The sequence below is a fragment of the Crocuta crocuta genome, unplaced genomic scaffold, assembly GCF_008692635.1.
Source record: "Crocuta crocuta isolate KB4526 unplaced genomic scaffold, BGI_CrCroc_1.0 scaffold72, whole genome shotgun sequence".
In the NCBI taxonomy this organism is placed as follows: Eukaryota; Metazoa; Chordata; class Mammalia; order Carnivora; family Hyaenidae; genus Crocuta; species Crocuta crocuta.
Genome location: NW_027529427.1, coordinates 5315243 through 5343121, shown reverse-complemented (window position 1 = coordinate 5343121; position 27879 = coordinate 5315243). Strand labels below are relative to the sequence as shown.

At 47.1% G+C, this 27879-nt stretch overlaps 1 protein-coding gene across 1 annotated transcript in view; it reads right to left on the bottom strand.

Annotated features, from left to right (window-relative positions):
• Window positions 1-13273: 13273 nt before the first annotated feature.
• CRACR2A (calcium release activated channel regulator 2A) overlaps window positions 13274-27879 on the bottom strand; it is a 117457-nt gene continuing 102851 nt past the window's right edge. The window contains exons 14-18 of the mRNA XM_077758990.1: window positions 27552-27633; window positions 27319-27433; window positions 19044-19145; window positions 15798-15874; window positions 13274-14207 (exon numbers count right to left, since the gene is read on the bottom strand). Coding sequence (XP_077615116.1) covers window positions 14123-14207; window positions 15798-15874; window positions 19044-19145; window positions 27319-27433; window positions 27552-27633 — 461 coding nt within the window. The 3' untranslated portion in view covers window positions 13274-14122. The remainder of the gene's footprint in view (window positions 14208-15797; window positions 15875-19043; window positions 19146-27318; window positions 27434-27551; window positions 27634-27879) is intronic.

Genomic DNA, 27879 nt, shown 5'->3' with positions numbered 1-27879 from the left:
ATGTGATTACATCTAAGCACAGTGATTCTGGCCCCAGTCTTAAGGGTTCAGGGGCTGGACAAGTCCCAGTTCTATTGCTCACCAGCCTTGCTCTGGAGGAGGTGCTCATGTTCACCGAGTCTCCAGTTCTGCAGAGGGAAGATGACCCACAGAGGGTGTCGTGGAAGCAACTTGTAAACTCTGAAGTGTTGTCTACTCATGGGTTCTCTGTTGCTTCTGCCCAATTCGCAAACCACAGCAATAGCTTTGACTATGTACAGAGAGGAAATCTGGGCCTGGACAGCTCCAGGTAGTGGAGGATACAATATCTAATTTAATTTGGCTTGAGGTTTGTGGGATATAATTCTTAGGCCCCCACCTCATTCGGAGAAAGCACCTTTTCTAAACCTCAGTGGATTTAATGGGAAAAAAAGCAGTGGTTGAGATGTAATGACTTACCTCTTAGAAATTGATGCTGGCTGGCTGGGTCCAGGGACACAGAGTGGGTGCCGCAGGACCAGTCAAGAGGGTCCTTGGCTACACACAGCACAGAAATCAAATGCAAGTCCGCAAGAAGCGAGAGCAGAGTTAACTGAAGATACAGAGAGAGTGCAGATGCAGACAGAGCATCTGGGAGACTCACAAAAGAAAAGGAGAGAGTCTTGTCTTTGCTTGGGGGCTGGGGTTTTTAGTGAGGAGTATGATCTGGTGCACGTGTCCTCTCAGGCATCCAGGAACCCGTTAGAAGGAGGATAAGGGTCCATAAGTTTCTCATTCCTTGGAGTCAGGGGGTCTTGGTGGGACGATGTGTAGTGCCCACGGTCTGGAATGTGCACATGATGGCTTCGTGGGCTCATTCTCACCCGGTCCTTCCTTGGATATTATCTGTTGTGCTGATGACTTCTAGAGAAATCATTAACCCCTTGTCTCTACAAGGAGGACACACACTGTTCACACTCAAGGCATGTAGAAAGTGGGGGTGCAGGTCCTAGTGAGAATAGAAGCAGAAAAAGGGGCGAAAAGCACATTTGTATGGAGTCCTTCAGTTTCCCCGTCTCTGAATGAGAAGTACTGGCCAGCCGGGAAACCCACTGGGCTGGGGGAAGGCAGAGAGAGAAGGCCAAGGCTTACGAAGGCCAAGGCTTGGCTCGCGGGCAAACGTGGGTCATGTTGAAAGTTGAGGCCGGTGGGTGATGAGGCTCTTTCTCCTTCCCCACTACCCCCTGGGCCTCTCGGCATGGGGTCCTGGAGCCAGGGTGGTCAGTCCTCATCTGTCTCCCTGTCCTCGGCTCACCCCCATCCTCCCCTTCCTCTCTCTTCCAGCACAGGTGCAGACCTGACCCCGTCACCTCCCTGTTCAAAACCCTCCAATGAGAGACTCTTGAATGCTGACAAAAACTGAGAACTGATGGATGTGAGGGGGAGGGGGGATGGGCATGGAGGAGGGCACTCGTGGGGATGAGCACTGGGTGTTATGTGGAAACTAATTTGACAATAAACTATTTGTAAAAAAAAAAAAAAAAAAACCACACACACACACACAAAAAACCCAAAACCCTCCAGTGGTTCGTCACCTACGGGATGGCATTAAACTCTGGTCCAGGCAGGCTCTCCAGGTTTGACCTCACCTGCTTACAAACCCCCGCCCCCCGATTCATCCTCCATAACTTCCAGCACTGGCCCATGAGCCTTGCTGGTGGCACTGTTGGGTCCCCAAACCCGCTCTCTCCCCCACCGCCCTTCTCTCCATTGCTGTTCCCCACCAGGACTGCCCTCCTCTGTCTTTGCCGGAGGGCGCCCCCTTTCCTCCCTGCTCTCAGAGCGCCATTCAATCCTTTGTTAAAAGCCACCTCCCCTCCCCCACCAGGGACAGCTTAGTCTCACTAGTGTCCACTTCCCAAGGCATCCCGCACAGTCCCTCTCACTTCCAGCCTATTTGCCAGGAAAGCTCCTCCACTCACTTTGAACTCCTTGATTTTTTTCCCTCCATTTTTATGTTCCAAGGGCATAGTGTCTTGTGTGGCACCATGAACATTAGTCAAACTTTCATGGAAAGTAGTTCAAGCCATCAGCGGTGGGATTACTGGGGAGGGAGTGGGGATGAAATTGGAATGGGTAGAGTGTGCACTTCCATCAGTGGTGTGTGTGTGTGTGCGTGTATGTATGCGTGTGTGTGAGATACATGCATGAGTGTGTGATGTCTGAGTGTATGGTGTGTGTGGTATGTGTGGTATGGTGTGTGTTTGGTGAATGCATGTATGTGAGTATGAGAGTGCGGTGTTTGTGTGTGTTGTGTCTGTGTGTGAGTGTGTGGTGTGTTTTTATGTGCATGTGTAAGTATTTGTGTGTGGTACATATGTGAGTGTGTGGTGTGTGTGTGTGGTGCGTCTGAGTATGTGTATGATATGTTTTTATGTGCACGTGTGTGGTGTGTGTGTGGGACATGTGTTAGTGTGTGGTGTCTGAGTGTGTGGCATCTGTGTGGTATATGAATTTGTGTATGTGAGTGTGTGTGGTATGTGTGATGTGTCTGAGTGTGTGTGTGTGGCATGTGTGGTACATGTGTGAGTGTGTGGTATCTGAATGTGTGGTGTGTATGTATGGTGTGTGTAAGTATGTGTGTGATGTGTGTGCACATGGTGTGTAAGTATATGGTGTGTCTGGTGAGTGCGTCTATGTGAGTGTCTGTGTGGTGTGTAAGTGTGTGGTCTGTGTGTATGCTTCTGTGTGTGTGTGTGTGTGTGGGGTGTGTGTGTGTGCTCTCTAATCACAGACAGGCGATGATCCGATGTGGCGTCTGAGTCCCCACTGTCCCTCCTGCACGCAGAGCATCAGAACACAGCTGTTCTCTAGGGCCTGCTGGTTGACGGCGTGAGGAATACCAGGGGCCTCAGAACCTGTCAGGCCACCGGATGGGCTGCTGCATGGCCACAGGCAGGTCCTTGAAATCCTCTTAAAGACTCCAGCCAGAGGGAACAGGCTGGGCAAAGGCACAGAGGCACACGGCAGCAGATCGCAAGTCAAGAAAATGTGCACACAAGCAGAAGATTTTTCCATTCCGCTATTTTTACTGCTAATATTGGTAATATTAAACAAAATTTAAAAGCTCTCCTGGGGCGCCTGGGTGGCTCGGTTGGATAACCGTCTGACTTTGGCTAAGATCATGATCTCACAGTTTGTGAATTTGAGCCCTGTGGTGGGCTCTGTGCTGACAGCTCAGAGCCTGGAGCCTGCTTCAGATTCTGTGTCTCCGTCTCTCTCTGCCCCTCCCCCACTCGCACTCTTTCTCAAAAATAAATAAACATTTTAAAACATTTTAAAAGCTCTCAACTTCTACTTAAATTCTGGTGTGTTGGGGGGAATGAGGATTGGTATGATTCTAAAAAAACAATAAAAGAAAACAAGCAGAATAGAATAAATACCAATAAATAAACTAGTAAAGATAAAGGAAAATTGCTGAGGTGACTCCCGCGGCACCCAAGGCTGGGAACCGTAGGCCTCAGCCATCACCTCCACTGGTGACATGGGCCAGGCAGCGGAGCACTTCCGGGTGAGGCGGCTGTCCTGGAACCCTGGCCCCCGGATGAGGACATGCATGGGCCCACTTATCAAGTCTCAAAGAGAGGACACCCAAAGCTTACAGGACATGACTTAAATTGTAGCTGGAGAAAATGGGGCTGGGTCAAGTGATGTGGGCCAAGGCCTCAGAGAGGGTCTGTACCTAGGGACAGACCGGGAACCCCTGCTGTGAGCGGAGCCTGAGAACCCCTCACAGGTGGGTTACCAGGAGCGGTGGGGCTCCGGGGCTAGCAAATGGCCTGCCTGGAAAACTGAACACATCCGCTTGGGAAGGCTGGCCGTGGACTGCCAGGGCAGTGGGCCGGGACCCAGCATCGCTGCTCATTGACCTCTGAACCCCACAAGTCACCCCTCCTGCCTGGGCCACAGCCTCTCCATCTGTGATGGGAGCCCACCCTGGATTCAGGCTGGAGCTGCATTTGCACACAACAGGGCAGAAGACCCCCACTGGCCACACTGGGTGGCCTTACCTGTGTCCCACAGAGTTGAGCAGGGAACCTAGATCCTGGGGTTCCCAGCCACTGCTCAGGCTGAAGACTGCCACGCCATCTAGAGAAGGGGAGCGATGAGGAGTGGGGGGGAGGGCGGAGGGGGTAGATGGGCCTCGTGAATGAAAACTGCTTTGGGAGGGGGCAGGAGAGAGTGGGAGGAAGGGAAGAGGGTGGGGTGGGCACAGAGGGAGGAAAATGCAGCCTCATCTGCTTGTTTGTGTTTCTTGTATTTAAGATGCTGACTTCTAGCATATTTTTAAATCCATCAGACATGAAAGGCTGATTTAAATAGACCCGCAGTGTGAAGCTGGTAATTTCACTTGCTACAATAGAGGAACTGGTAAGCCGCTGGCAAAGACGCAGCACCTCTCCCCACACCAGGCAAGCTGCAGAAGCATGGTGGGACTCTCAGGCCAGGTGCTTTCTACTCCCGGGCATGGGGAGTGGGCTGCGGGAGGGGTGCTGGATAGGGAGCTGGAAAGAGAAAAGGGGAAAGGGAAGGAGAAGTGGGGCAGATGTGGGCCAGGGGAGAAAGTGGAGAAGGGTGAGTGGGAAGATGAGCAAGAGAAATGGACTGGCTCAGCATTCTCCTGGTTAGACTCCCCGGCACACCTTGTACTATAAACTTCTGCTTCAGTCCCAGTTCAAAACAATCCCAGGGGAGCCTGGGTGGCTTAGTCGGTTAAGCGTCCGACTTTCGCTTAGGTCATGATCTCGCGGTTCGTGGGTTCGGGCCCTGCGTCGGGCTCTGTGCTGACTGCCAGCTCAGAGCCTGGAGCCTGTTTCAGTCTGTGACTTCCTCTCTCTCTGACCCTCCCCTGCTCATGCTGTCTCTCTCTCTCTCTCTCTCTCCTAGAAATAAAAAAAACAAAAACAAAAAAACAAACAAAAAAAACCAATCCCAGACTCTCAGGGTTGGGCGGGTCAAAGTAGAGGCATTCTCAAGAGCCAAATGTTCAACATCTGCTTGAATACCTCTAGTATCAGGGAGCTCACTACCTGGTGAAGCAGCCTCTTCCATTGTCGGGCAGTGCTCATGAGGACACGCTTTTTTACGATAGGTCACATTATCTATTCTCTGTGCTGACTGGTTCTAATCTGGCCCTGTCGAGTCACTCAGAGCCAAGGGTAACACGCAAGTCAACCTTTCATCATGGAACATAGTATTTGGGTCCTCTCCGACTCCAGTACTTCTATGCTAGTTCTTAGTCTTCTTACCATAAATGATTACAGCATAAATCTTCCTAAACTGAAGCATTTCTGGATGCTAATAAGTGTATTTCTCACTGTAGTTAATGCAACAGAATTTCAGGAATAATAAAAGACTTTTGCCATTCATTTTCTGTGTCATTCAACACACCCTTACTGAGGCCACACTCTGAGAACAGGCTAGGCCCTCCTGTTGGCATATAAGTTATGGAGGTCCTGTCCCTAGGAGCTTATCTACAAGGAATGGAGCCAAACTCCTAAAGAGAAGGGTGTGCAGGGGCAGAAGTGCGAGGAGCCTTGAGGGCCCTCCCCAGCAGAGTCCAGGGTGGGGTGGGGCTGGGTGGAGCCCTGAAGGGAAGAGGACCCTGAGATTATGGTCATGGCATTTAAAAACATTTTTTAATGTTTATTTATGTTTGAGAGAGAGAGAGACACAGAGTGTGAGCAGGGGAGTGTCAGAGAGAGAGAGGGGGACACAGAATCTGAAGCAGGCTGTAGGCTCTGAGCTGTCAGCACAGAGCCTGATGCAGGGCTCAAACCCAGGAACTGTGAGATCATGACCTGAGCTGAATGTCAGCCGCTCAACCAACTGAGCCACCCAGGTGCCCCATGGTCATGGTATTTTAATGGAATGTCGGTGTACACCTGTAGGTTTCTAGGTGTTTCTTCCCCTTTAGTACACTGAAGCATCAAGGGTGTTAAGTATGCTAAGCTTGTCTTCCTTCCTTGCTCTCTCATCTCTGATATAATCTGAGACAAACACTGAGTATCTTAGACCCTCAGTTGTTGGGCATTGAAGAGAGTCAATCCTTCATTTATTCATGCAACATAAATGTGTGAAAGTGTTTTATGAAAAAAAATTATATTGTGGTAAAATACACAAAACATTAAATTTTAACCATTTACAAATGTACAAGTCAGTGACATTGAATACAGTCACAATATTGTGTGCAACTGTCACTCCCCTCCAACTCCAGAGCTTTTCACTGCCTAAAGTGAAAGTGTCTTACAGACCATATATTTAAAGGTGGTTCAATCAGGAGTACAGTATCTGAAGTCTTGACCTGGCAACAAACCTAGTGTCTATTATGTAATAAAAACATTGAATAAGACCAGAACCCTACCAATGAGGACCTTGTAGGCTGGATGCTGGGCCCCCGTCCCACTTCTAAGCCGAATGGAAAGATAACAAAACATTCTTAGACAGAAGTCTGTACCTTGAAGGAATGCAAGTTTTCCTTATTCTACTTTCCTTATTCTATTTCCTCATTCTACTAAGAGCCCAGGGAAATAAAAGTTGCTCAAATCTGAGGCCCTGGCTTCTCCTGGTTACCAAGAAGTGTGGGACTTTCTTTCTTATTTTGTTTTGTTTCGGACTCTTGCACAGGGAGATAGACGATGATGTAATAACTAACATTTGTCTAGAGCCTTTCAGTTGACTAAACCCTTTCCCCAGAGTTCTCATTTGACCTTCATGCTAGCAGACAGTAGGACAGAGAACACTACAGATATGGCAGCTGGGGCTCAGAGCACCAAGGAGTTCCAGGTTTTGCCTAAGGACACACAACTTGTGTGTGGGTTCTTATTCTGAGCAGATCTTCAGCGGTTAGAGAAAACATTTGGAAGAGGCACAGCCTGGGTTAAGATGGCCGGTTCAATGCCAGGAAGGAAGAGAACCAGGCAGAGAAGCATTTTTTATGCACAGAAACATGAAGCCCAAGTCAAATTGAGTTGTTGAGCTGCCTGAGGGGAATGGATTGCTACTAGCAACAGCTGGGGTGGCTGCAGGGTGGTGAGATGGGATGCTTTGATGGGCATCACACTGTCTTAAATGCAATTGAATCACAGCAGCTGGAATGCTTCTCAGCACTCTGTTTTAAGAGCCAGAAGCAGCAGCTCATTTGAACCAGCAAGGCAACCCCATGGGTCTACCAGACCCCAAGGACCCAGTCATCCAGCCTCTGAGAACTAGGGCTCCAGCAGAGTGGCTCACCAAGTGGTGGGCCTTGTTCTTGAGAAATGATGCTCTGTTCTCAACTGCTCCTATATGGCAAACACTGTTTGCCAGACACTGTGCCAAGCATGAGGCAGAGATTAATGCTCCCACTTTGGAGAGCTCAGTCCAGTGCATTTCACTCAATAGAGCCCTGTGGGTAGTATGTATAAATAAGTACAACACAGTATCATTACAGAATGGCCTGGGGAAGCCTATGGACTGGATGTTAAATCACACCCTGACACTCTGTCCTTGACCTGATGCTACACATGCTCAATGAATTCTAGTTCCACAGTCAGGTTACTCAAATTCATTTTGAGACTCCTTGAGCTCTACATGTTTCAATTCCAACTTAAAAAAAAATCCCATCCCCTCTGTCCATGTTCTTTGGGCATTTTTCCTTAGTAATGCAGTGTTTTTATGGGTAGTATTTACTTTTATAGGTCAGTTGGATCCAGTCATAATTCATTATGACGGCACAGACCTCCTTGGCCTCCTCATTTGCTGGGAGTCTCCTAGCGTTATGTCAAGAGTCTACTAGTACCACTTCTGAATCAAAGCCAAAGTGCTGATGAAGTTCCAGCCCTGAGAGAGGGTCAGTTCTTGGACTTGACTCAGTCCTACGCCAGAATGATAAACAACACAGCCTCGCCAATGCTTCTCAGCTTCTACATTGATTTCAGGTTCTTTGCCAAGCACCATATGGTTTCCCAACCCCCACCATTTCCAGGAAGGTTCTTCCTAAGTAGGGCACTTCACTGAAACTGGCTCCATTGAATTGTGTGAAAGTTGGAGCTATGATGTTCTTTGTTACTGCGGATAATTAACATAGTTATTAATAGAAACATTAATAAAGTTAGGAAGTGGGGGAGGTTTAGAAAGATCCTACATCCTGGCAACCATCATCATCCCTACCCCTTACCTCTGCATAGACACACACACACACACACACACACACACACACACACACACACACACCAGATAAGAAGGGAAGAAATAACTAATAAAGTAAAATACTATAGATTTTTGACTAAACTTGGCTGGGATTTGTGTAGCAAATTTCTTTTCCCCAAATAATGGGAGGAGAGGTGACAGTGCTCCTAAGCCCAGTCACCAAGAAGTTCCTTAAATCTTTGTTTCTGTACGTTTATGTTCTGTGATTTCATTATTTTGAAATAATTAAACACTTTTGATCTGTAGTTTCCATCCACCTATCCCTTCTGAGTGAAGCTTTATGGAATGTCTGGATTCCTGTCAGGAAAGAGAAAACTGCCTGAGGATTTCTGGCCTCCCTTCACTTCCTCCAGGAGCAGGACACTTCCTTGGGCAGCTCATCTCCAGCAGGATATGCAGAAGCTCAAGGTGGAGAAGACAGTTTTCAGATCTGAAAGACTTTTGACTTTCATATCCCTCCTCCAATCCTGAAGTCAGGAAAGACTTTAGGGAGGGGTTTAGAGGTGGAGCTAAGGAATGAGGCAAGTTATGGCTATATTGTGTGAAGTGTGAGGAAGGAAGCAATGACTGCCAAGCAGAACTTGATTTGTGCACAGTGTAGGTGGCCACTTATGTGAGGTCTCTGAAATTTTAAACAAGTTACTTAAATATGTTCAAAGACCTCAAGTAAACCATGTCTAAAGAACTAAAGGAAAGCATGCGAACAAAACCTCACCAACTAGAGAGAGTCAATAAAGACACAAAAATTATTAAAGGGACTAAATAGAAATCCTGAAGCTGAAAAGTACAATAGAAACAGGAAATTCACTAGAGGGTCCCAATAGCATATTTGAGCAGGCAGAAGAAAGAATCAGTGAACTTGAATATAGGGCAAGTGCGATTATGCAGTCTGAAGAACCCAAAAAATGGTGAAAAAAATGAACAAAACCTCAGAAACCTGTGGGACACCATCGAGCTTGCCAACATATGCATTACAGGAGTTCTAGAAGGAAAGGAGAGGGGGGAAAGGACATAAAGAATACTTAAGGAAATAGTGACCAAAATCTCCCCATATTTGATGAAAGCCAACCAAGATGCTTCAGAAACTCCAAGTAGGATAAACTCAAAGACACGTACAGCTAGACACATCAAAATCAAATTGTTTAAAGCCAAACAATTAAGAATTTTAAAGCAGGAAAACAGAAGAAATTCTTCACATACAAAAGAGCCTCAATAAGATTAACAGCCAATTTCTCAACAGAAACAATGGAGGCTAGAAACTAGGAATGGTATATTTAAAGTTGCAAAAGGGAAAAAACCCTGTCAACCAGAAGTTCAATATCTGATAAAACTATCCTTCAAAACTGAAGGATAAATCAACATTTTCATGTAAACAAAACTGAGACGGATTTTTCCTACAAGAAATATTGGTGAGGTGAAAAGACTCTGGATAGTAACTTGAATCAACATGAAGAAGAAAAGAGCACTGGTAAAAGTAATTATGTAATTATATACAGAAAATGGTATGAATGTATTTTTTGTTTATAACTCCTTTTAAAATCTGATTTAAAAGAGAACTGCATAAATCAAAAACAATAAATTTATATTGATGGGAACAAAATGTATAAAGATATAATTTGTGACAATAACAACATACAGGAGGAGGGAATGGAACTATAGAGGAACAAAGTTTTGTGTAATATTGAAATTAATTTGGTATTAATGCAAACTAGATTGCTCTAAATTGAGATATTAATGGTTACTTACAGGGCAGTCACCAAGAAAATAAGTTAAAATATATATAGTGAATGAAATGATAATTAAAATAGTACAGTAGAAATTAACTATTTAACACAAAAGAAAGCAGTAATGGAGAAATGGAGGAACAAAAAGAATATAAAATATAGAAAAGAAATAGCAAAATGGTAGACACTAAATCTTACTTTACCTATTATATTAAATGTAAACATAGCAAACTCTCCAGTTAAAGGGCAGAGATTGGAAGAATAGATTAAAAAAAAACAAAACATGATCAAGGGGCATCTGGGTGGCTCAGTTGGTTGAACATCTGGCTCTTCATTTTGGCTCAGGTCATGATCCCAGGATCATGGGATCGAGCCCCATGTGTCCCTCTCTTCTGCTTCTCTCCCCCAGTGCATGTGCTCTCTCTCTTTCTAAAATAAAAAACAAAAACAAAAACAATCCCCCCCCAAACCACAATCCAACTATATGCTGTCTACAAGAGATTTAATTTAGATTTAAAAGCATAGTCAGAAAATGAGAGCTGGTATGTCTATACTAATATCAGACAAAATAGACTTTAAGTCAAAAATTGTTACTAAAGGCAAGAAAAATACCTTATAATGACAAAGGTCAAGTCAAAAAGAAGATGTAACAATTATAAACATACAGGAACCTAGAAATAGGNCCTCTTTTATAGTTTTTTTTGTTAAAGTATATATATATATATATATATACACATATATATAGCCCTTAAACCATCAATTGCATTAATACTTTAGCTGAAATTGGTTTAAGATCCTTTAGAGCATTGACTGCTAGTGGCAGAGATAAAAGGTTGAGCTATTTTTGATGGAACATGCAGGTATGGCCTTGAGTGGGCCCCAGGTGGGGAGAGTAGGGAAAAGGGGAGTCCAAGATTGGGTGGAAGTATTAAGAACAGAGGAAAAGTACAGGATGCGGAGAGGTGGAAGAAAGCTAGTGCATCATAGAGGATAGTGTACCAAAGAGACTGTCAGGAAAGAAAAATGCTAAATAAGCAGCAAAATAACTGGGGCTTTGGTTTGGTGCTGCGGCTCTTGGTTTGGCAACTTGGGGCTGAGGGCAGCAGCAGATGCCAGAAGCAGCACAAGGCGTCAGAACAGGGGAGAAAATGTGGTGCCGAGGATTGTGATGAGCACAGATCATTCTTAGATAAACATCCTGGCACCAGGTCTGAGCTGCTGTCTGAATCCTGGAGAACCATAGGCAGGGAAGCAGAGCAGACCGTGGGCTAAAACCAGACCACAGACACTGGTAAGATATGGGTGCTGATTGGAAAGCCAGGAAACCCACAGGAACAAAGGAGAGCAGGGCCAAGAGGCAATGCGGCAAACAAGCTCATAAGCCAGGCGAATGAGCTGGGCAATTGGAGGTAGTATTTGTGAAAGCACCCACTTATGGGTAGATGCTTAGTGTTAGCTGGTTCTAAATCTGAAATGAGGGCAAGGCTAATGGTGGTCTGGGCAGTGGTCTGGGAAGTGACTCAGTGTTGACAACAATAATGGCCTGTACTTGTTAGTGCCTGTTATGTGCTGGGCACTGTGCTAAGCATTTCACATTCATTGCCTCATTTAATACTTAAAATGTCCGTGGGAGGTAGACATTGAAACCTCTAACCTACAGCGAAACATGAAACCTGTTCAGGAGACTTCCTCAAGACCATTATAGCAATGTAAATGGGATGGAGCCAGAGGTTTCCCTGACAGCACTCTGCCAGGCCCTGGGACAGGCTCACAGCCACTGGGGTGGCTTTGTCTCCAGGATGACTTAAAAGGAATGGGGAGAGGGGGGAAGGTCCGGTCTGGGAACACAGACATGGAACATCTCAGAGTCTCTCTAAGGTCCCATCCCACATACTTGTCTCAAGTGGAATTGGAAAAAGAAGCGACAAGGCCTAAAGACCCTTCCTCCTCTCTTCTCTCTGCCTGGACCCTAAGGGCTTGTGGGGATTTCCCTCACGTGCTGGAGGGTAGGGCACAAGGATCACTCCACCCTGCTCTAATCCCTAAATGCACTTTTCCAGAATGGAAAAATGCGGCCCCAAACCAGGAACTAGGTCTAGGGGATAAGGGCATCTGTGGGCTTGGGGAACTCCAGGTATAGCCTGCCTGCCCCACAACTTCCAATTGCCATTGTTTCTGCTTTTTTGTTTTCAGAAGCAGGAGAGTTGGTTTGCTTTCTTTATGGCCATCCCTACCCTCTGTCTGCATGCCCCCCCCCCCCCAAAATACATAATCACACAGCAACACACACCCACACAGATATTGGAGGGTCACTTCTGGGTGATCCCCTGCATCTCACTAATGAGACCATGACAAGTGCCTTCTCTTAGAGAAAGGAGTTTCCTGTGAGTTCCCTTCAAATCTGGACTAGGGGCCGGAGCCAGCCTAAGTCGGAAAATGAAGGTGTCATCATAAGCACTCTGAGAAGGAGGAGCCAGAAGCGTCAAATAGCTTCTCATTTTACTGATGAGAAGGGGGCCAAGGCAGGGAGTTGACTTGCCCAAGGCCATGGGACATCTCCTGGTACTCGGTGCTGGCTTTTTTCTGCACCCTCCATGGGCTCCCTGGTGCCTCCAAGCACTAAATGGGGGAGAGAAAAGTCTGCAAAAAGGAGGCAGGCACTTGTCTCATGACCCACGGGGCTCTGATGCTTTTAGGAGTTTGGGGAGGAGGCTACAGGGAACTCTGACCAAAGGATTCTCTTCTGCCTCGCTGGCTGTACACAGTTGTGTTGAATCTTCTTGGAGGCCTATGGATACTTTCTGCTCCCCTCCCTTCTTACACATCCTGCTTGGGTGTGGATACCACTCACTTCCTGTGGGGCTGGGCCTGCAACCCTAGAGTGGTAATAGGCAGTGATTATGATCTTTTCATCCAAGCTCCCCACCCAGGACAAGAAAGCCCTTACCAGCACCCCCCCTCCCCTACCCCAATGATGCTGGAGCACTGCTGGGGCTGGGAACACACCACTACCCAGACAAGGGAACCACACATGGGCCCAGTTCATTCCCCTTAATGTAAGTGCCCTGTGCTGGTAGAGTTACAGGGATGCTGAGTCCTATATCTATACTCTGCTTACTTCTCAAGCACCAGCTATATAATCAACCCCACAGCCACACTTCCTTTTTTTAAATACAGTCCTCTGAAAAATAAAATAAAATGAAGTCAGTAACTGTGGACCTGGTGCTGGGCCTCACTGCCTGCATGTCAATCTACCCCATTAATCATCATGTGTAATTTTTTGACGAGCTATTTTGAGAAACATTGGAAAATGGCTTTCACAGAGCTATGTATACCTTATTTATACTCCAGAAATGGTCGCTCTGTTTAGCAGCAGATGGGTTTTTCCCCCTAGTTTTCTTTTCATCTCTCAGTGAAAGTTAAGTAGGAAGTAAGCCCTCTCCCTAAGCCTGAGCACATGTTTATCACCCGCAGTCCACCTGGGAGTCAGGGTCGTGGGTGGCTGGTTGAGAGGAAAGGCTGTGGGTTTCTTGTAAGGCACTGTTCCAGAGACCCCCAAGGGGACAAATACAGTAGACATGCTGGCTGCTCAGAGGCAGGGTTCCGCAGCCTGGCAGGGAGCAGGGTCCCTGGAGGAGGAGTGTCGAATAGAAGCCACTGGATGCACTGGCTTGCTTTTCTCAACACCATGTGGGCATCTCAAGGTCCGTGAAGCATACGTCAAGAGCATCCCATTGATGTCCCGAGAAGCCAAAGGAAGACCAACCATCTTGGCCCTGCCCAAGTGCTGTATCTTTGGCCTACAGGAAGCAGCAAGTCTGCCCTGCACAGTTGCCATGGCAACCACAGTGCTGCAGCTCCGAAGGGCAAGGGGAGCAGAAGGGAGGTGGTGAAGGCATGTGGTGATTTTTCTGGAAGAGCCCATCTGTTTCTTTTCCCCACAAAACCAAGCTGGGGGGGAAATGGGCATCTGGGGTTTAGAGAGAGAAGAGAGAGATTTCAAAATGCTCCAAGAGCAGCTTTCCTGACTAGATGTGCTTCCCTTCCTGTTGGTGGAGGCAAGTCACAGACAATGACAAAGGTTTGGGCAGGTTAAGGTGCAGGCATCCAAGCGGGAGCCCCTGTGCAGGATTCAGGGTGGGTCCCATGACCCCAGGCGTGGGGGTGGAACAGTCCTAGGAGGACTCCTATCAGCCACAACAGGATTTCTTTTTGGCGGGGCGGTCAACCTGTATGGTGTCCTTCCTCGCTGTATCTTCTTGTTTCTTGAGGATCCTGGGAGAGGGGAAGGTATAGTGTCAATAAAGGAGAGCTGCTAGGCTGTTGGGTTATATCCAGCTCATCCGGGTGATGAGGAGGGAACCCAGCCTCACCAGAGCATCAGGGTTTTCAAAGTCTCCCCCTGGGAAGTACGGGTACATAACCATAATTTGTAAAGACAAAGTTTAGCCAATATGGATCCTTCATGACACCTCTTCCAAGAAGCCTCCCCAGATTCTCCAGGTGGTTTAAATGCCCCTGACAGCATTCTGACCATTCCTCTGTAAAAACCCCCTTACCCCATGTCATAATGCACTGCTTCCTTGGTTGGCTCCCTCAGGTGAGAAAGCTGCTTGAAAGCAGAGACTGTATATTTTGTCTCGTGTCTCTGTAGCCTATCATAGTACCTGACACACAGTAGAGCCTTAAAAGAATATACTTTTTGGTTATTAACTCTATAGAAAGTCTGTCCCATGTTGCCACAGTTCCAGATTAAATGTAGGAAGTGAAGAATTAAAAATAGTGGTAAGGATCCTATCCCTGCTTTTATACTCTCAATGTGCTTTCACCCTAAGCACCCCTTTTGATTTTACAACAGCCTGAGGAGGCAGAGAGGGTATAATTGATGTTACTGTGCTGGGGGCAAATCTTGGAGAGGTACACTGACTTTACCCCCAGGAATTGATGGCAGAGAAAAGCCTAGAACTTTCCCCCTGAACTTCTATAACTCCACAACCTCTCCAATGCATAGAAAATGTTCTGGGGTTCTTAATTACTCTAATGAAAGTATTTTTTAAATTCCCCAGAATGAGTGCTGAACCCCAAATGGGCACTATTAAATATTTGTTGGATGGATGGATGATGGATGGATGGATGTATTGGTGAGTTGATGGATACATGTAGAGATGGATAAATGGATGGGTGTATGGGTGGATAGACTGGTAGAATAGGTGGATAAATGGATGGATGGATGGATGGATGGATGGATAGGCGCCTGGGTGAATAGGTGGGTGGATAGATGGAATGAAATGAATGCCAAGATGGATAAATGAGTGAATGTCCAAGTACTGAAAATGGGGCCCTGTGTGTGTGTTTTTTTCTTTTTTTTTTTAATTTTGGTATAGGCGGAGGCTTATGAAAGCAGTCTTTTGGTAGAACTAGCCCTTTGAGAGCTGTCACCTTAGATGCCTCTGGTCCCCCCAAATAGCCCCTCCTCTCCCTGGCTCTCCTCACCCTCCCCCAAGCTCATATTATAGCTGTTTTTGTTCCCTGCTGGCTGCCAACTAATCCCTGCTAAGATATTAGCCAGTGTTCAGGGACCTATGATATGACCTTTCCTGGAAGCATTTGCATTTAAAAAGAGGATCCCTGGGAAAAGGGCAGCTTTTAAGACCCAGAAGAAGAAGACTACAGTGGGGGCAAGGAGCAAGGGGGCTTTCTTTTTTGTCCCTATTGTGTTTCAGAGGGCTGTCTCTGAAACCCACAGGAAGGCCTAGGCCTCCAGCCCCTCTGCCCGAGAAGGCTCAGGCAGACAGAGGAATGGTCCTCGAAGAGGTGAATGCAGTGCTCCCCACCAGACCCGTGTGCTGGGATGTGCCTCCTTACCTGGCTAGATGGAGCAGGGACTCTTTGGTGTTGTGACCAGAATAGGCACTGCATTCATAGAAGATCAGATTGTTCTCCTAGAATCGTGAAACAGAGGGGACAAAAAGAGAGTATCGGTAGAGCTCGTGGGACCCATGGGAGGAGAACACCCCCTCTGCATCGGCCCGCATGCCTCACTCCCTCTCACAGTCCCCTTTGATTCCTCTCCCCTCCCGCTCTGCTCCAGGTTGATTTCAGTCTCCTCAGGCTCCCTGCCTGATGCAAGCTCTGTATCCATCTCCCAGGTGAGCTATAACAATTGTAAAACACAAAACGGTAGGCTGCCTTAGTGCTTCACGCTTTCACAAATCGCTCTCCAGTATGTAGATGCCCAATTCCTTTTCACACCAGCCTGTGGTGCAGACAGAGGTGCAGAGGCCAGGATGGGCCACGTTCCCCACACTGCGCAGGCAGGAAAACCGAGCGCAGAGTATAAAGGGTGGGTCAGTTCATTCAATGACTTATTGAGTTAATGGCAGGACTCCCAGCCACTTGCTTTTCCCAGGACACCAGCATTCCGTGAACTTTGGGGCAGATGTCACTGAGGCACACCAGTAGGAATTCTCCTTCACACCAGTTAATTACTATTCAGCTGCCTCGGCTGTCAGCATTGATCTCACAGGACAGTTGTCCATCACTTCAGGATGCAGAGGCCGTGCTGCCTGCGTGGTGGAGGCTCTTGGCCAAGCCTCATCATTATATCCATTTGTCACTCCTATTAGTAGATTTCCTGCTTCCTCAGGACAGTGCTATTGGCATGAAAGCCCGGAGGCTGAGGCCCTATGGGGATGCAGGCACTGAGTGAGGACACTTCTGTGGCTTGCAGAGCAGGAGGCTCTAGACACTGGCTCCCAGTTCAGCTTTCCTGGTTCACAGCCCAGAGGCCCAGATCCATCCCCCGTCCACACTTTCGCCACAGCTGGACTCTGGGTCAGTCTTTGGAAGAACGAAGGCTCCATGGTGGGAAGAGGGAGAGTACACAGGGTCTAGAATTGGAAGACATGACCGGCCTTCCAGCTTCAAGTCATGACTCCACCCCTGAGGACCTGTGCCATCACTTGAATTAATCACTTCACTTCTCTGAGCCTTGTTTGTTTGTATGTTTGTTTTTTATCCGACCAAAAAAAGGCGGGGGGAGGGGGGGGATGGGATGATAAAAATACAGGCCTGCAGTTCGTTAATCAAACTCTTGGATCCAGATGTACTTTGGAATCCAGAGACTCTGAGTTTCAGAAAAATAACAGATGTATGTTCCGTATATTATATTACCCTCAGTGGGTCTGGGACAGCACCCTATAATCAAACATATTAATACTTCTTGAAACATTTGAAAATTCATCCAAGTGAGGTAAACAAAAAGACCACAAATAACTTCATGCCAGTCCTGGTCAGGTTCTTCTGTCAGACGAAACAGTAGAAACCTTTCTGGTTCAGTACTGTGAGCATTGTGGGTAAGGGATGCAGAGGTGCGGCTACCCGGGCCCTCCCCAGGGACACCTGCCAGACCCTTCTTGCTCTTGTTCTACTTGACTCTTACCATCTGTGCCCATTTTCCTGACCTCTGGGGTCACAAGTTCCTGTTTATTTACTTATTTATTATAATTTTTAAATGTTTACTTCTTGGGGCGCCTGGGTGGCTCAGTCAGTTAAGCATCTGACTTCAGCTCAGGTCATGATCTCATGGTTCATGGGTTTGAGCCCCGCGTTGGGTTCTGCGCTGACAGCCAGCTCAGAGCCTGGAGCCTGTCTTCAGATTCTGTGTCTCCCTCTCTCTCTGACCCTCCTCTGCTCATGCTGTCTCTCTCTCTCTCTCAGAAATAAATAAATCATTTTTTTAAAAAAAGTTTATTTCTTTATTTTGAGAGAGAGAGAGAGAGTGTGTATACAAGCAAGAGATGGGCAGAGAGAGAAAGAGTGGGAGAGAGAGAACCCCAAGCAGGCTTCCTGCTGTCAGTGCAGAGCCCGATGTGGGGCTCAAACTCATGACCGTAAGATCATGACCTGAGTCAAAAACAAGAGTCAGATGTTTTACTGACTGAGTCACCCAGGAGCCCCTATTATTATTTTTTTTAATTTGAAAGAAAGAGAGAGTGTGTGAGTGGGGAAGGGGCAGAGGGAGAACGAGAAAGAACCTCAAGCTGACTCCATGGTCAGCACGGAGCCCAATGCGGAGCTCAGTCCCACGACCCTGGGATCATGACCTGAGCTGAAATCAGGATGGATGCTTAACCTACTGAGCCACCAGGCATCCCATGCATGAGTCCCTGTTTAGAGCAAGTACACTATGAGGTATGGAATCTGAGGACTGGAAAGCACCTCCATTTTCCCAGACATACCAGTTCTTGAAAAGCACTCTGAGGCAGTAGAAACAGCCAAGGAATGCACACTGATTTCCATCAGCCAAGGAGTGCCTGATTTCCATCAAGCCTTATCGGCCCCAAGCTTGGGTAACAGGGCTGATGCTTATTTTAATGGTAAGTTTTTGAAGGCACGCCCTGAGTTTATCTTGGGTTCATAGTTTTTGGGCTCCCTATTGATCAGAATAGATAAACTCTTGAACAGTGCTGTTCAAAGAAGAACAGTCTGCCTTACAGAGAGTGAGTGTCTCATCCCTGAAGGTGATCAAGTGCAAACACAGAGGAAGGGAATCCAAGGATCAGACAGGGGATTTAAAGAGGTGCCTGGATAGTTCAGTCAGTTAAGTGTCTGACCTCAGCTCAGGTCATGATCTCATGGCTCGTGAGTCATGCTCCACATCAGGCTCTTTGCTGACAGCTTAGAGCCTGGAGCCTGCTTCAGATTCTGTGTTCTCCCTCTCTCTCGGCCCCACCCCAGCGCATGCTCTATCTATCTCTGTCTCTCAAAAATAAATAAACACTAAAATATATATATATATATAAAAAAGAAGTAACCTCTTGCTGTCTAAGAATCTATCATTCTAAGTTCCAAGGAAGAGAGTTTGGGAGAATTCCCCATACCCTAGTCATCCCTAGCCAGCTCTATCTTGCAATGTGTGAGTTTCTACAGAAAGTTCCACATGCATGGGCATCCACATGCCATTCCCATGATACCAGGACACCCATCTTGCCCACTTGCCTCCCTCCCAGGGGGCTTTCAAGGAAGGCTCCCACCAAGGCTCTGGGGCACCTGCCTGACTGCCCTCAGGGTTGCACCCCATCCAGAGAGATGGAACGATTCACTCTTTACCTTGGCAAGCTTCTCCCCAAGGCCTTGGGGAACTTCCCGCTCTTTCTCATTGTCAATTTTATTGGCCAACAGAAGAACAGGAATGCGGTCTCCCACGGCTTCCTGCAAAACAGATAATCCCCCAACTGAGAGAAGCATCCAGAAGGAAAACCCAGAAGGGCAGGCTTAAAATGCTGGCGGTAACAATACAATCTGGCTTGCGAATGCCCTGCTGCCACAGCAGGCCGGGCAATAATAGAGTCACATCCCCAAAGCTGAGAGTTTCAGTTTCCGAGGCTTCTGAGAGGTATCTGAAGCCTCCCTCCCTTCCCACTCATCCTTGCTGGATGGGCCGTGCAGGTGCCCCAGCTGTGTGTGGGTAGCAGCATGAGGGGACAGAAGACATCCATGAACTATGTGTCATTTTCTAGCACTCACAGTTCCCCAAAACCATTTCTAAGTGACTGGGACTTCATCTAAATGAACAGGAACGAACCAAAGGAATTAATGCAGTGTGGCTTGGAGCATTTCTAGGGACTGCTTTGATTAGAAGTGGCATCTCTAGGGGACTCATATTGGGCACATAGGCTCCCGGAGGGTTGGGGCCACAGTGCCCATAAAAGGATTGTTTGCGCCTAACTGGAGGTCCCTACATTAGGCAATAAGGATAGTTCGCTATTATCGGGTGCTCTGGCTCTGACCAAAGGCCTGTATGGGAAAGAAGTGTGTGGCCACAGAAGCTGCACTTCTTGAGCCAGATCAGATTTGTTCAAGGAGTCAGCCTTCTTTACTCCTCCAGTGACTGAAGCATATCCCGCCAGGGGCCCACACCCTTGGGTCTCTGCACCCCGGGGCTTCCTCCCTTGTGAAATGCATGTACTTTGTGTGCCCCTCAGGAGGGCAAGCCAAGGGCCCTGGACGCACAGCTAGTAAGTGAGTAAATACGGTAATATTCGCATTTAAGCAGGCTGTGATTTTTACTTCGTGAGATATTTAATTAGGGGCTTTTAATAATAATTTGGTAAGCAATAGTTATTCATCGCAGTGAAAGGTTTTACTAAATAGAGAGGGTTAGGGGATAACAGAAGCTAATAAGCACGTACAGTATTGCCAATGGCTCAGCTACTTTATTTCACCATTTCAAAGAAATGTCCAAAGTCCATCCAATAGTACATGTATTTTAAGTTTGAATGCCATTATATTTGAAATTAAGCCTCAATGGTTCCTTAATCTACACATTCGTTTTTATCGCAGTTCGGTAGTGAACAAAAATTCTCGTTTACTAAATGAGAACGATAAGGCTCAGAGAATCCCAAAGAACATTCAATAACAAAGTCACTGAGTTATGAGGACCTTTTAGTATATGGGTCCACAATTTTCTAATGTTTTTCTCTAAATTCTGATTTCCAGTGAACTCTCTGCTATTTAGTGCCTTATTAACTAGAACTCTCTAAAAGTGGTATTTCCACTTATCCTCGGTAAGACGGTAATTAACATTGGTACTGATGACTCAAAGGCACTACATGATCTTTACAGTGTCTTCTGATCCATCAAAAATAGATTAAATTATGTGCACTGTAACTGACATGCTAAGCGCACTGCGCCACGTTTCAATAGTTTGCACATGAGAAACCACTTACGGCATACAGACAATGCTGTGGCTCCCTATTACCAGAGTGCTGGGTAATGGGAATACCCCCATATTCTAACTGTGTTGTGCCACAGAAACTTGTGTGAAGACTTTTTCACAGAAAAGGAAAAAAAAAAAAGAGAAGGAAGCAGGGAAATGGGCCAAAAGGCTTGCTGTTTGGAGCACATGAGAGATATTTGTAGATTTGTGTGTGAGGAATGACTAAGCCTTGTGGGATTTCTTGACATGGAAACGCTGAAAATATGAGCATCAGACTTGAAATCCCAAGGCAGAATTCGAACCCGGATTCTGGTATGTTGGAATGGGTGATGGCTTCAGTTTCTTCACTTGTAAAGGGGACAGTGGGTATTGAATGACTAAATAGGATCAGATAGGGGATAGTCACAAGCCCCAAATCGGAGCCCTATGTACCACAAACAGCAGGGCTGCCTCTGGGGGGAAGGGAGAGCAGTCTTTTTATTTCAAAGCAATTTCTGGGTATAAAAATAAAACATCTTAGAAGGAGTAGAAAAAAGCCAAGCCCCCAGATGGAGCTGTGTCTTCTGTACTTTGCATTGTTCCTCTCTTACACCAACACTCTGGACACCTCGTTTCTCCTCCATGGACGCTGGGTTGCCACTGATAAAGAATCAGGCCTATCTCCAGAGTCATGGCAAAAACGAGTGAGAACACACAGGAGGCTGGAAAGGTGCTATCCACCATGGGCAGTCAGCCATCATCACCCCAGCCCAAGACTAGTCTCTGACAGACACAGGCCAAGGAGAGGGTGGGGGCTGGGGATGGTGTTTCATGGTCCCCTCTGACTTTAGTTGCAAGTCTTGAGCTAGCTGCTCAAACCTGACACCTTTCACATACCCAACTAGTTGTTCAGCCTAGATACTGCTTTGCACAAAGAGGCTCATCATTACCTATCAGATGAAGCAATACTTCCTTTCAAAAGTTGAAAGCACGCCTCCTTTGGCAAACACGTCTAAGGCCCACCTGATTTCTGTTGACATTTCTACAGATTCTGGTAGAACTCCATAGGCATGGCAGGCCAGAGGGAAGGAATGGAAGGTCCTTAGCTGGGCACACAGTCTCCGTGTGTGTGGGAGCCGTCGGAATCACCACTTTTCAGAGAGTCTAGTCTGTGAGCTCTGAAATGGATCCAGAAAGCTGGTTCCTATCCTCTGACACTCTGACACAGAAGCCTCTCCATATCTTCAACCATTTTAGTTGCCTTTCTTTGAACTTGAGCTTGTCGGAAGACAGACGTGTTGAAATTCAAAAGATTACCCACCTCTGACTTTAAATAACATGAGCTGTCAGCTTGCAGCAGAGGACTGGCGTTCAGCTCAGAACGTGCAGCTGCTGAGTTTGGTTGGTTGTAATGTGTGTGTGTGTGTGTGTGTGTGTGTTAATACCCATTTGCTGGGAGGCAAGAAAAAGCACTTAGCCAGGATAGTGCTGCTATTTCTCTGGAGAGAACAAAAAATTTCTCAGCACATTAAAGCATGTAGTTATGCTAAGAAAAAAATGACTGCAAAATTATATCTTGGGGGTTTCCATATTTATCCACCCCCTGGACTATGAGTCAAAACAAGATTTATTTGTGTAGTTCGTTTTAAACTGCCAGCACTTCAAGCTCAACTTGGAACATGGGGGGAAAAATCAAACTGCTATTTTTTGCTCTGTGCTGTACATTGTCACCAATGACCAAGATCACAGAATGAGAATTAGCCCGTGGTCCACGAAGGGAGAGGAGAGTGAGCCTGGCCCCTTTAAGCCTAAAGACTGTTCTACTTCGGGGCGGAAGTGGGAAGGATTGAAAAAAGAAACGAACACCTATTTTTCAGAAGCAGATTTCAACCATGTGATGCTCTTGTCACATAACGCATAATGCGGCACAATGCAGTGGCAAAGGCCTAGATCCCAGTTCTGGCTGGGCGTCTGGCAAGCTGTGTGTACTTTTGGACAAGTCACTTCCTCTCTTTGGATTGCAGGACTTTTTATCTATAAAACAAGAGCCTGCATTAGATTAATCTCCAAGTTTTTTTTTTTCCCTCGGCTCAGAGACACAGCTCTTGTTGGCTTAATGACCCCAGTCATTTTCCACTTCCTTGACTTGTAGGCCTAACACCAGAGGGCTATCAGAGTGACAAAAGATGGGGACAAGAAGTTCAACATGCCAGGGCTGCAGACATTGGGGACCAACGAACTGGAACTGGGGAAAACCCTGGCCCATTGAGGCTTTTACCGAATCCTGCTTTCCCTCTCTGATACAGGCCCCAAAGTCTCCAGGTGTCCCCCAGTCTGTCCCATGGTCTAACCATGGGACCCTTAGAGCCCAACCAGTTTCTTCTCTAGATGAGACTGGTTGAACCAGTCCTCCCAAGCAGAGGCGAGAAGAGGTGGGCGGACAGTTTGGAATACTGACTTGGCAAGAATGGCTACGTGCTTTGATTCGCTATCACGTACGCGGGAAATGCAAAATAGGAGAACCACACAGTGTTAGGCCTCTTCTGCAGAAGGCCTGCAGCCAAGGTAAAGCTGCCTGGGCTTGGGGGGTGAAAACTAGGGTGGGTGGCAGAGAACAGTCATGGGGCAGGGCTCTCCCACCTCATAAGGCAGGGTGCGCTTTCATTCTCTTGCACCAAAGGATTTGGGTCCCCTCCGGGTTGGATGGATCCTCTCATCTGTGTGTACTCGTGCTTCATCCTGGGCTCCTCCCCACACAGAGGATCACAATGCTGTAGCCTGTCAGAATGTGGGGGCCAGGAGGGGCCCTTCAGAGCCTCTGGTCCATTTTGTCTTTGGGTGATTGGCCAGTTTCGTGGCCAGGAAGTGCCAAGCGGGGATGGCGAGAACTTCCTTTTCAGGGAACTCCATACCTCCCCCAAGCATCTGTTCCCACCCCACACAACCTCTTCCAACAGCAAGTCTTTGCCACGTGTATCTGTGGCAATTTAAGCCCTCTCTCTTTACACTGCTTTTCAGGTTGCGGGAGGAAGGGGCACTGAGAGCAGCTGGCCGGCATTCACTTAATAACAAGGCTTCAGAGCCCGAAGCCTGTTATTAAAGCTCCCCCTCCACCCTCCGTTCTCCAGGCGAGGGAGTTGGCAAAGTGCTTGGAGCTCTGTGGAAAAATAAGGTACTCCACAAATATAAAGTTCTTATTATTTTCGGTTCCCTCTGATCAAATTAGGTGTCAGGTTTTAATCTGTCACCTGACACCCCTGATTGCTGGTTGCCAAGGCAGAATGACTTAGCTTTTCAAGACTCTTGAGAATAATTGCATCCATGATCCCACTGTTCCACGCTTTCAACACAGTACTCCACCATCTGACATTTGTTCAGATGTTCACACCACCGCCCCCTGCACTTGTTCTCGAAACCCTGGGCCCTCGGACTGGGTCCCCACACCGAATCAATCCCCCAGAGTGCCTCGCGAGTACAAGACATGTGGGTGATACGCAGCAAATCCTTGCTGAAGGAACACGGACATCTTTGAAACTGATTTAGAACCTTGCTTCTCAAAGTGTGGTCCCTGGACTGGGAGCACTGGCCTCACCTGGAACTTGTTAGAAATGCAGACTCTCAGGGCCTACCTAAAATTCTGATCCTGCTGAGTCAAATTCTGTATTTCAAACAAGGTCCCCAGGAGATTCTTATGCATATTCGACTTTGAGAAGCACTTTCCAGCCTGGGGGAACCACGGCAACTGAGAATCCGAATCACCTGGAGAACTGTTGCTTTTTTTTTAATTTAACTTTTTTTAAATTTCAGGCCCTGAATCATTCTAATGGGGAGAGAAGGCTGTGGCATCTGTTTTGTTTGAAAGCACCACAGGTGATCCTGATTATCTAGGTTTGGGATCATCATTTAGAGTTTACCTGTACCTTCTGCTAAAATGTTTAAGAAGGAAAACTCAAGCTCTGAACTATACAGAAAACTCCCATCCACACGTAGATAATTCTGAGTTAACTGCATATGGAATTGCCCCTTTGGTGTGGCTTTCTGGACCTATAGATGCACTAGGGCTTCCCTGTGTGTGTGCTGACGAGGCTTTTCAGCCCTACCCCACTGAGGAACATGCCTGGTTGTCCAGAGAATGATGAAACATTCTGGTGCTTGGCCTGGTTTTCAAGAGAATGATGGAACTCATGCTTCTACCTGCCATGATGGCCCTCTGATATTTTTTCACCCCACCACCACCCCTAAATTCAACCTGACATGCCACCTCTCTGGCTAGATCATGGGCTGTTGGTGCAAAGCAAGGGCCTCAGAAACTACAACCGCTACTGATGACAGACAGCATGGTTCTCTAAGTGTGCCTCTATCCATCCCTACTGATTCCAGACTATTTGAACAGCTTCTGTCTGCTCTAGTATATATCAAGATTTAGGGGTGTCTGGGTAGCTCAGTCAGTTGAGCTTCCACTCTTGATTTCAGTTCAGGTCATGATCTTGCTGTTCGTGGGATCGAGCCCCATGTCAGGCTCTGCACTGACCTCGTGGAGCCTGCTTGGGGTTCTCTCTCTCTCTTTGCCCCTCCCCTGCTCATGCTCTGTGTCCCTCTCTTTCAAAATAAATAAATAATCTTTTAAAAAACTTTAAAAAAGATTTAGACATCAGGAGACAAATTAGGGATTAAATGTGGCTGGGAAAAGAACAGGTGCTGCAGAAGAAAGCATGGCCTCCATTTCTCCATTTGATAATGAGATGACTGTATTAGATCAGTGATTTTCAAAGGGAAATCCTCTTGTCTAACAAAATTGTACCGGGACCTCCAATGTAGAAAACTGAATGAAGAAGAGTGGCTCTGACCAACGTGGAGGATGAAGAACCCAGAATGTGACCCCGGCCCCTTTTCCTGCCCTCCCCCGCTCCTGGGAACATCATTATCTCCCCAGGGCTCCGAGGAAGAAAGGTTAAGATAATCCCTAAAGTCTCTCCTGGTGCTTAATTTCTGCAAGGAAGATGAGTCTACAGCTGTATCAAAAAAAATCATGTCATAAATTCCAAAGTTTTAACAGGAATCACTTCCAGATTACCCACACCATCTACTTCCCTTATTAGCTTGGTGTAGAGCCATTCACTAAATTTCAAAACTTATACTTTCTCTACTGTAAGTTTTTTAAGCACACAATACTTTGAGAAATAATTTGTATTAAGCAAATTTCAGAGAAACCCTTGAATCTGGTTTCCATTCTTGTTCCTTACTTTTCCTGGAAATGAGAGGGATGTGGATGAACAGCAGAGAAAGGAGTGGCCCAGCCAACCTAAACTAGAAGAGAAACAGATTTTGGTGGGAGGAATTACAGATCTCAGGGCCAAAAGGATGAAGAAATGAACAGCTCCAGTATTCTGCCCGCACAAGGATTCCGTATCCATTCATGCCTCCCACATGAGCTAAGCAGTAGTTCTGGGGGGGCCTCATGCCAAGCACCGGTTATACAGTGACAAACACATAGTGTCAGTTCTCAGGAGTGACCTTCAGAGGGTGTGACAGTGTGGTCAGGAGGTAAGGGCTATGGCAGGTTTTGGTGGCTTGAGAAGGGGGTTGAACATAAACTCCATGAGGACAGAAAATTTGTGTTTTATCTGCTGTTAGAAGTCCCAGTGCCTGTGGTTTCAACAAATAGATGAACAAAGCATGCATCCCGCCAGTGGAAGGAGTTGGGACACCTCTCTGACTGTTTGGTTAAATACTCAGCTGAGGCCCTGTATAACACATATGTGGCTTGTCCACACTAACCTTGGTCTTGTGAAGGCTATGAGAGGTGGAAGAACATGTAGATGGTCAAGAAGCAAAATGCACTTATAAAGCAACTTATTGTTGGGGCCCCTGGGTGGCTCAGTCAGTTAAGCGGCTGACTTCAGCTCAGGTCGTGATCTCAAGGCTCATGAGTTTGAGCCCTGTGTCAGGCTCTGTGCTGACAGCTCAGAGCCTGGAGCCTGCTTTAGATTCTGTGTCCCTCTAGTCTGCCCCTCCCTCACTCATGCTCAGTCTCTTTCTCAAGAATAAATGTTAAAAATTTTTTTAATAAAGCGAATTATTGCAAGTATAAATCAAGAGAGTAGAATCCCAGAAATAACCCAGAATTCACAGAAGAGTGCTGTTGCCTGTGTGCCCTACGTAGGATGACTTTGGGGTAAGCCAAGGGCCCTCACATTGTGAAGGGATGTGACAGATGCCCCCAAAACATTGCATGGTACTTCTCCTAGGCTGGGCACAGCTGGGCTCCCTGCAGATGGAATAGTGGAGGGGAGAGAGGGGGAAGAACATGGTGGGACTCAGTTTAAACATGGGTTTCTCAGGGAAACTTTCCCTGATGCTCCACTCTAAGCTCCTCCCCCAATCCTATACCACTCACTCGTGGCACTTACAGTGATTGTAATGACACGGTTATTGATATAATTTGTATTTTTAAAGTCTCTGCCTCCATGAGCGCGGGGACTGTGTCTGTCTTGTTCATTTCTGAATCCCCAGGACCCAGTACTGGGCTTGGGTGAATGGCTGTATGAATGATGGAATCAGTTTGCTCCTGGAGAAGGTGGGTTCTGAATTAGGTTTTGGAAGAGCAGAGTACCAGACAGGAGGTGGGCAGGAACAAAGGGGAGACAGGAGTCAGCATAAGCGTCCCTAGAAAGGTCACCATCTCACCTCCACGCTGCTCAGCCACTGCTGGACCGACAGGAACGACTGTCTGGCTGTGAGATCGTACATGATGATGACGCCATCAGCCTTCCTGAAGAACTGCTGGGTGATACAGCGATACCTGCCATCGAGGGGCCACAGGTCATGGACTGCACGGCTCCCCCCACCCCGCAGCCTGGACCTGCAGCCCTCATGATGGGCAGTGCAGGAGGCAGGGTTTGGTCAGGGATGCTCCTCACCTCTCCTGCCCGGCCGTGTCCCACAGCTGCAGGGCCACATATGAGCCATCCACGTGCACCATCTTCACTTGATAATCGATGCCTGCAAGGTGGAATGCGCCTATCACTTCCAAATCAGACAACAATGCCCCCCTGACATGTCTGGAAGCACATGAGGCCGAGGGTGACAATCCTCCCCATGCAGTTCCTGGATGGAGATGTGGGGGACTAGACAGAGAGGCATGGAATCTGAGCTCTGGTCCTGTCTCTGCCACTGTGGGATGGCTGTGGGGCATTGATCAAATCACTTAACCCCTCTGACTGGAGGTTCCTCACTGTAATGTGATCC